Here is a 10,177-nt window from a genome sequence, read left to right as displayed (position 1 = left end):
TTATTAATAAAATAAATAGTTTTTAAATTAGTTAATAATATTTTATATTCTAAATTAGCATATGAAAAAATCTTGATAATTAATAGTTAAATACTAATTTATTATTTTATAATTTTTTATTAATATAAAAACTATTTTAAATATTAATATTTTTTTAGAAAATAAATTTTAATCTAATTAAATAATAACTAATTATTTTAATATTAAAAGTAATTTTTATTTAATAATTTTCTTCATACATTTTTAAGTCGTTAAACACAAACAAATCTAGATTGTGTTGTTGAAAAAAATCATGATAGTGATATGATTATAGAAAAAATGTTTAAAAACTGAGTGAACTAAAGATCAACATCACATGTAAAAGTCAAATTTTGAAAGAAATGTTTTTATTTATTGAAAAACAACAACAATAATAATAATAATAATAATAATATATAATAGCAGAAAACCCTTCGAGACTGGAAGAGGAAACTTTCCTCTTGTAACTGATGAATTGCCAAAAATCCTAGGGAAAAATAGAAAAGTATTATATATTTGAATTAAATTATTTTATGAGAATAATATTTATATACATACTAATAAAAAGTCACACAACATCTATTAAAAAATATCATCAACGAAGATAATTCTTAGAAATCTGAATGATTTGATACAGATTATTTTTTTAATCTCTTAAAATCTCAACTAACTACCATCAAATTTTGTTGTCCCCTAAAAAAATTGGGATACTATAACATTTGTTTTAATCTCTAAATTTCTTTATTGTATGTACGAATAGAGAAATGTATTCAAATATTTTAAAATGATATTTTTCAATTAAATATACTCCTCTAGTAAATGATTATTTACTACAATAAAATTTTAATTATTTAAAAATTTCAATAATAGCACTTTAATCTCTTAAATTTTATCTTGCTACAAGCATTTTTTTCTTTAATTTTATGGAGAAGACATTTTCATCTTTCGTCGAATTTTCTTTTGTTACAAACAATTTATATTTAGCGTATAAAATAATTTTAATTTAAAGAGAAATCAATCTCATTTTTTAAAATTTGTTGTTCCCTTAAAAATAAACAATAAGAATGTAAATTTAATTCTCAAAATCATGATATTTGTAATGATTTAATATTTTTTAATGGTAGTAATGAATGACCAAGACAATGTGCTTTCATTTTGAATAATCAGCAACTTAAATATTTAATGCAATCATACTATGAAAATTCAAAATCGTATAACTGCGATGTTTGTTAAAACTAAAATATAATAAAGAAAACGTACAACACGAAAGTTGAAATCTGACTTAAGTATTTGTTCTATTCTATGCCACTGTCTGCATGCGTTTCAACGTAAAGATTATAGTGATATTAACTTAATTTTATTAATCATACTTATAAGTAAATTAATATTTTTTACGATAATAATAAATAACACAAAGAGTTCATTTTAACTTTGAAGGAATTAATTACTTGAATATTTGATGAGATAAATATTGGAAGTACTTACGTTTCAATTTACTCACTAAAATTCAGAGGATTACTCTAAAAAAATTTATAACATAATTTTTCTAACCCATATTTTATTATTGATTGAAAACTATTAGAAATTACATCATTAAAATAGAATCTCATAAAATGAGAATATATCCCACTAAAACTTTCTATTTTCAATATGTTATGCTGTTGGTATTTTTTTTTCTCCAATTAAAAGACCAAAATAATTACTTTCTCTGTTCCATGATGATGGAGTTCAAGGTTATTTCACATTAAACATATTAAGTTCTTTGAAATAATTGACTAAAATAACACCTAATTTTTAAAAAAATGTGCATTCTCTCATAGAAATAGAATAATTAATTCAATGATAAATAAAAAAGGAAAAAACTAATGCTTAATTGAAGAATGAGAACATAAATTAATTTGATTTTAGTACAATGCAGATGTTCGTTCATAATAAACTCTCATATAATTTGTTCTATTTTAAATGAATCTTATGTTTCATTACTTTTAAACCTTCCTTAAAAATACTGTTTCAATGATAAAATTAAATTTATCATTAAAAAGATTCATAGTGTCATATATTTAAATATTTTAACGACTATTTTTATTTTCTAAAATTGGTGTTTCAAAATATAATTTTCGAGATCGAGAGATTATTTTTTGTGAAAAAGACTTGAAATTTGTTTCTTTCAAAGCTTTTATATTAAATTTTAAACTTGTAACCTTTGTTAAAGCACTTGTTAGAAATATGTTTTTTTTTTAAAATTAATTTGAAAAATAATATTTTGAGAACTTATTTTATAAAGTAATTAGAAAAATAGTATTTTAATAATTTGATATAAAGGACAGACGAGTCTATGAACTGTATTTTGATAAATAATTAAGTGAATTGTTATAAAGTGATTGAATAAGATTGGTTGTTAATGTAAGGTTAAGTAATGATTAAGTCTAAATGAATAAAAATTAAATGCTAAGAGAGAAATGGTTTGTTAGTAGAAGGTGAGGCGTTTGGAAGGGACGCGCTTGGGGATTGGAAGGTGGATGAAGAAAAAATGCGAAAATGCGAGACATCATTATCAATAGGACCAACTGCCAAGAAAGAGCTATGGCCTATGGGTCGGAGACAAGGTCATTGGGTTTTCCGCAGCTTTTTTATTTATAGCTTCCCATCCTGTTCATGCTTCTGTTGCTGCTCCTGCTCCTGCCTCCATCTTTTTTTCACCTTTCTTCCTCTTCTCTCCTTTCTCCTCTTTCTCCTACAATGTCTGCTTCCATAACAGTGTCTCATGTTCCCAACTTCTAACCATGTAACCACAAACACCCAAAACAAAACTTTCACTTTTTTTCTTCTACCCTTCTCCACTAAACAAGAGAAACACCATTGGGGTGTCTTCTTTCATTTGGCTTTTACAGCAAGATGACACCTTGCTCGTTGTTTTCCCGTGTCATCAATAATTCCTCGTTGAGATCTGCAACCACGTTGGTCGTTTTCACTTTCGGTGTGGTCCCATGTTGTTCTTGTTGTTACTGTTTACCTTCTGGCTTTAATGTCCCTGCCTGTCACCCTCCACAGTCACTGCCCCTTGTGGGTTGAGCAATGTGGGCTTCCAGGTTTAAGGATATCTTGGAATCTTGTCCGTGAGAATTTTCAGCTTTTGGGTCGCGATGCAATTAGGTGACTTTCACTTTCGTCTTGGTTTTTATGCCTTTTTTATTTAGAATGTTTGTTTTGTTCAATGGGGTTTGTTTACTGTCTATTCTCTTTCCCCTTCTTTGTTAACGATATTAAGTAATTGTGTTTGTGATTTTCGTTGTGTGTTATTCTTTCAAGGGTTCACGTGCCTTCCAAATGCCACTTGCATTGTAAAATTATGTGATGGGTATGATAATCCGCACTAGTTTGAACCTGGAATGGAAGAATGCTCGTGTTTTTTTTTGCGACTCCTCTGATATGTCTTGTTTTTCAACTCTTCGCATGTCTTCTATTCTCTGGAATTTGTTATGGCGTGATTATGACAACTTCTTGGATTTTCATTCTTGTAATGGGAGTGCGAAAATTTTACCCTTTTGTTTGTTTTAGTTGGTTAGCGTTGTCGCGTGATGAATATTTTGTGCATATATGTGAATTATGAACCAATACAAAAAGAAAGATTACAATTGACGATACCGAAATGTAGACTAATTACCGCTAGAGAACATGAGTATTAGCAGGTAAAACCGGTGTTTTACTCTGTTAAATATGGCTTCTAATCAATGAGAAAGTTCTTCTGCATATAGGTATTTGCCATAAGGGAATAGTGTTTGTGCTATGTGAATTTTCTTCTATCAAGGCAAGTATTCTGGTCGTATCGAGCAATATAATAGTGAGTACAGTGTTGTTTCCTCAAGAATTGAAACAAATACCAACTCTTATAAAGGGTATCATAAAATAGGATCAGAAGCCCATTCATGAAAGGAGCAATTGGATCCAGATCTCGCAGCTTTAGTCCATAACCAAGGTCTATTTTTTATCCATTCAAGTAAATTATGGTCAAGAGCTATATCACTAAAAACAATTTCATTTCTATGTAACCAAAGGGACCTAGTTCCTGCTAATCACGTGACTGATCAGAGCTTCTTTCTCTTTCCTTTTATATACCTTGCATTTGAATAACGTGATCGTTTCCTTCCACTGGCAATACAGTTCATAAATTCAAATAAAGAAATGTTTATTGTTCTTAAATTGCTGGTGCAACCTTACTTTCACTTACAGCCTCACCTGGTTGTTTTTTGGTTTGTTGTTGAAGATAACTCTCTTTTGTATCAAATTAATGGAAACAAGAAATTAGTTGGGAGAGGAGAGAATTGAAGCTAGCAAGAACAAATGTCAAAGAAAATATAAGTGCATTTATATTTGAAGAGAAAACGTGTCTTGAGCCTTGAAGGCTTGGACATTTTGCTTCTTCTACTCTTCAGGAATAAAATTAATTATAATGTTTGTGTGTGTGTACTTTGTTCCTGTCAGTGAAAATGATTCACCAATCTAACGCCTGAAGAACTGAGGATTCGAACTAAAAATGTGTTCTCAAATGCAGGTTTCATATTTATTGTAATTGAGACACAACAGAATGTTAATAGGGTTTATAGATAAAGACTTGCTTACTTCTATGGAAATGCTAAATTATTTATTTGATCAGGACATATATGTATATAGGGATTTATCTAATGCTTAACTGTATTATTTGTGCGAATCAGGATTTCTGCAAAATGGATCGGATTTATCTCCTGGAAAAAGTCTGGATGAAAGTTTCAGGAAGTCCAGCTCTGGTTTGTATTGATCTCTTCCTTTGTTTCGCATTTCTCTAAAATTACTGACTTTCCCATGCTTTAACCTCTCACACTTTTGTAATGTTGGGTTGGCTTAGCGACCTATTCATGTTTAAGAAACTATACGAGGGACAGTGATGCCTAATTAATTTGTAAAATTCAATAGAACAATGAAGAGCTTTCAATTGACAAAATGTGTATGGATTTTTTTTTTATGATATACACAAGCTTTGCAATAGCACATACTCTCAAATATAATATTATCCCAGTGTTTTTACACACTGAAATGCATCTACTGTTAGTATCATTCAAATGGTTCATGGAGCCATGTGATTTATTTACTGGTTTGCCTCTGCTTGGTCCTTTTAGCTTTTATCATGTTTTCCCGTTTGGAAAAGCTTTCCCAAGTAAAAAATCCTCCTCCTCCCCTATTTGCTGATAAAAACAGTTGTTACTATATTTTATGAATATAACATGGTTTCTATATGGCAGTTATTTCTGCTAGTACTGTCTCGGGGACCTCAGGATTGAGCAAAATTCTTCCTATTTCCAGAAGAGTGTTGAAGGGGCTCAAGGAATATGGAAGGAAACTGGTTGACCTCGAGTTATTCACTCAATATCTTGAGGAGTGGGTTTTAGAGAATCTAAATGGTGATTCAGCAGATGGGATGCAAAATTTTCGTTCTCCTTTCACAACTGATGAATTATGCAAACTTGATTTGGCATTAGAGGGGGTTCCATTTCAGCAACTCGTCCGAATGCCAATCTTCTCTGACATTTCGGATGAGCTTATAGAAGATCAGTATTTAGCTGCAGAAGATTTCCTTCATGCCATTATCATTGGACTCTGGCGTACATTTTGGCATAAAAGTGGACCACTGCCATTGTGTGTTTCTTGCCCCTCTCATGTTGGTTCGAAGTTCAGCAGTGTTGAGAAGGCAATATCCAGGGGCAGGCTGAGGGAAATGCGTGGTTTGGCTTTACTATCAAAAACTGTAACTGATTCAAGATTTAAATGGGATCATATGGTAGAGTTTGCCTTATTCAAGCCAGAAGCATTCTTGGACAATGATTCAAGACTATCAGTCGGCACTATTTGTGAAGCTCTCTTTTATGGTTTCCATATTCTCGTTTCTCGGAGTTTGAGCAAAATTAGTTCTGTCAATAGTGACTCTGTTTTCCTTCTAGTTCTAGATTCCAAATGTGGAGCAGTGATGAAGTTCAGTGGTGACCTTGGCAAACTGGATTTGTTGAATTCAAGCGATCCATATTTATCTGTAGCTGAATGGATCAAAACTTATGCTGAAATTGGCATCACCCCAATGGAACCAATATGGAACCGATTAGGAAATCCAAACTGGGGGGATATAGGAACTCTACAGGTACTATTAGCAACTTTCTACTCCATTGCACAATGGAATGGACCGCCACGAAAATCAGTAGCCACGCTGATTTCAGATCACAGCCTCCGCCTTCAAAAGCGGAGGACAGAATGCTGTATCATTGACACTGAAAATGCACTGGTTCCTTATCATGCGACAACTGACTATCAAGCTGGAGAGATAGTTGAACTTGATCACAATGAACTATTTTCCAATGGCCAATCATCACGTCTGAAGCTCAGGTGTGGAGACATATTGGTCTTGGATGATCCACAGCAGGGACAGAAAAGCTTCCAAATTCATGAATCTCTTGTGGGAGGGAACTATTATCTCTACAGTGCAGTTTGTCTTGATCATCCCTCACAGTTATTGACTTTATACGTGGGTGCTCACCCATCTAGACTTGAGCCTTCTTTGGAGGACATGAGCCTTTGGTACCAAGTGCAACGCCAAACAAAAGTTCTAAACATTTTGAGGAATCAGGGAATCCTGAGCAAATACTTACCTGAAATTGTTGCTTCTGGTAGGATTTTACATTCTGGACCTTGTAGTAAAGAGAGCCCTGGGGGAAGGTGTGATCACCCTTGGTGTGGGACTCCAATACTGGTGACATCTCCAAGAGGGGAGCCACTGTCATCTGTAGCTGCTAATGAGGGGTCATTTTCTGCAGATGAAGCAACGCGCTTGTGCCGGGACTGTCTGGCTGCTCTAAGAAGTGCAGCCATGGCTAATGTCCAGCATGGTGATATTTGTCCCGAGAACATAATACGCGTTGTTGAGAAACAAGGTGTTAGAAGAACCAAAGCTAGTATGTATGTGCCCATATCTTGGGGGCGTGCCGTGCTGGAAGATAGGGACAGCCCTGCAATAAATTTGCAATTTTCTTCATCTCATGCACTTCAGCATGGGAAGCTGTGTCCTTCTTCTGATGCTGAAAGCATTGTCTACATCCTCTATTTTATTTGTGGAGGGACTATGTCTCTACAAGATTCTATCGAATCTGCTTTACAATGGAGAGAGAGAAGCTGGGCAAAGCGTTTGATCCAGCAGCATATTGGTCAGGTTTCTGCTCTCTTGAAAGCATTTGCTGATTATGTGGATAGCCTTTGTGGAACTCCATACCCTGTTGACTATGATATATGGTTGAAAAGATTGAACAAGGCTGTGGAAGGCTCAGCAGATAAAGGTAAAGGGATTGAAGAAGTACCAATAACATTAAGATTAGAGGATGCTGCTGGGTCTTCAGGAGCTTCTGGCCCTTGATTTGATGCTGGAGGGCTGGGTTTTGGTGCTTTATTTTTGTAAATTGCTTTTGAGGAATTCAAATGCATTTTACTTTTAGGACTTTAGGTTCTTAGTGCTATTATTTTGGTGGGTTGGCATCTTCTTCGGCAACGTATATTCTGGAGTGTTTACTGGTTTTTTGTATGATTGAAATCCCATAACAAAATTCATGCCTGATACAAGAATATTGCTTTGGAACCTGGAAGCATCCATTGGATTTGACAAACTAAGAGGTTAAAGCTAGTGCACGTGTACACTTAAAGCTTTTAGCTTTTTCCTTTCGGTCGATGTTGTGATCAAATGCTCAGGTTTCTTCTTTAAAGTTCATTATATTCCACACAGCATCGTGTAAGGACACTTATGATGTACTATTTTGGTACATTCAGAATTACAAAGGAATTTGCACTTAAATGTAGAATATGCAGCATTCTCGTATTGTTCATATCTTTTTTTTTCCTAACATGACAACTGATAGGGGATCATGACCAAGGAAAACAAAATTGTATATGGCAATATACCATTTCTCTTAGATGATCTCTTTTCTCTATAAAAACTAGGCCTTAACTTGTAATTATGAGCATGTCTTTGCCAAGCATACACATTTTTAATGAACAGACATTGAACAAGCAAAGGACTTTTCAGTGAACTTGATTGTTTTGATCTAGCTACATAACTTGCGGTGAAAAACAAGATTGAATGAACTGAATTTTGGTTATAATGGGAAGAATGGCTCTTGAAATGAAATCATAATGTTTCCACCAAATGCTGTCATTACTCGTTACCTTGATGTGATGAAGCATTTTGTGGGGTTTACTTGAACACTGGTGTCAACATTCATGGCCCACAAGCTTTGATTTAGTAGCTTTTTTACCACAAGACGTTTTCTTGCAGTTGACTTGGGTGGGGTGTTCTGAGAGTTTTTGCACGTTAAACACAAATAATGCAGTTTACATCGATATTTTTTAATAGTTTCCCATAAATACGTATCTAAAGATAAATAGAAAAACCATTTAAACGTTTAAAAGAGTTGTGAAATTCTAGTACAGTTAAACATTAAATTAGAAGCATGTCAAAGAAAGAGAAATTGACGATGTTGTATAGTGTTGGGCCAGAAAGTTACCATGGGCCTCTTCTTCTTCACAGAGGTTTGGGCCTTTTTGGACAACGACTTCTCATAAAGCCTCTATTCCTTCTGGAGAAAAAAAATCGGAAAACAGAAATTCAATAAGGGATATTAATAGAGGTTCAACATCAATTTTATTTTATTCTTTCCCTCAATTTTTTTGATTCAATTTGATTAAACATTGCAGGAGACAAGACGATATCATCAAATTTGTAGGTTTAGCATAGTAATTCTAGTATTATGTATTGTTAAATAATAAAATAGAAGAAGTATAACTAAGTAAGGATTTGTGTTTATTATGAAAAATAAAAATAATTAAATTGTATGTAAAAATCAAAATAAAAGGTAAGTACACAATTTTTAACTTTTATTTTTTAGCATTTATATAGTTGTATGACCAAGATTTATAATTTTCAAATTCTTAAAATAAAATTGTCTGCGCATGCTTTTAGCTACTTTGTTTTAATTTAACTTAAAGAAAAGATAAATTTTTTTAGGTAAGATTATTAATGTGATAGATAGATAAATATACAAAAAAAAAATGATATACAAAGTTTTGTAGAAAAGTATTATACTATAATGACTAGAATAGGTATCATGAAACAACAAACATTTCAAATATATTGTTAGAAATATTTTCGATACAAGGAATCTTAATTCAAGCTTACCATATAGTTTATTGGGTTTTTCTTATATAAGAAAGTCAAAATCCTACTTCCAACTAAAATCTTAAAATAATAAATAATTAAGTATTCTTTTTTATATATTCATCTTGAGACTCATTCCTACCCAATATAGAATAAACTTATACTTGAAATCCTAATAATATACTTTCTTAATAACCCATGTATTGAAGAAATGAAGTATAATTGGTTTGGGAAGAAATATGTAATGAAACCATTTTAAATATAATAAAACATACTTGTATATGTATGATTAAGTTTAAGTTAACTTATTCAATTTGTTTTTTTATGTGACTATTCACATTGTGTGAAATTTTTAACATAACTTTAGATGAAATAAAATTGTGGATCTTAGTTTTATTCATGGATGTAATTTTTGGTTAGAGGAATACGATATAAACTCATTTTACTTGACTTTGAAGTTAACATTTATTTTCATGATTTGAGATATGGAATTCATGCGTTACTTTATTCCTACGTTTTTTTCATATCTTTTAGTCTTGATGGTTTGGGCATAATTTCTATTATTGGTGGTGAGCAGTGTAGTTTTAATGTCCTTTATGAGAAACATATAAATTATGAGCTACATAACAAAGTTGCATATTCCTTCCGAATAAAATAAGACACAATTTAGCAATAAAAAATTGAAAAGGGTTGGTCTTCAATTCATTTTTTCACAACTTGCAAGTATCTGATTCTCTTGTTCCTTTCAAAAGCTTATTATCGTGTGTAACACATATTATATTCACTGTGTTTATTTAAAAAACATTTACAAATTCTCACTAAGCCAAGTGTCACAACACATGTTGAAGGAAATTCATGGGTCAATGACTTATATTATAGTGTGTTCATTTACTCAAAAATAATAGAATTAGGGTTGTGTTGTGTGTGTATCTGCAACCA

At 32.1% G+C, this 10,177-nt stretch overlaps 1 protein-coding gene across 1 annotated transcript; it reads left to right on the top strand.

Moving 5' to 3' along the window:
- The first annotated feature begins 2,592 nt into the window (after window positions 1-2,592).
- Window positions 2,593-7,886, top strand: LOC137820660 (uncharacterized). The gene is made up of 3 exons (XM_068624843.1): window positions 2,593-3,171; window positions 4,731-4,802; window positions 5,295-7,886. The coding sequence occupies exons 1-3, from the start codon at window positions 3,162-3,164 to the stop codon at window positions 7,445-7,447; spliced, it is 2,235 nt and encodes a 744-aa protein (XP_068480944.1). The 5' UTR covers window positions 2,593-3,161; the 3' UTR covers window positions 7,448-7,886.
- The last annotated feature ends 2,291 nt before the right edge of the window (window positions 7,887-10,177 follow it).

This window comes from Phaseolus vulgaris, chromosome 9 (assembly GCF_000499845.2).
Source record: "Phaseolus vulgaris cultivar G19833 chromosome 9, P. vulgaris v2.0, whole genome shotgun sequence".
Taxonomy (NCBI): domain Eukaryota; kingdom Viridiplantae; phylum Streptophyta; class Magnoliopsida; order Fabales; family Fabaceae; genus Phaseolus; species Phaseolus vulgaris.
The sequence above is the reverse complement of the archived record's forward strand: the minus strand, read 5'-3'. Positions and strand labels throughout refer to the sequence as shown.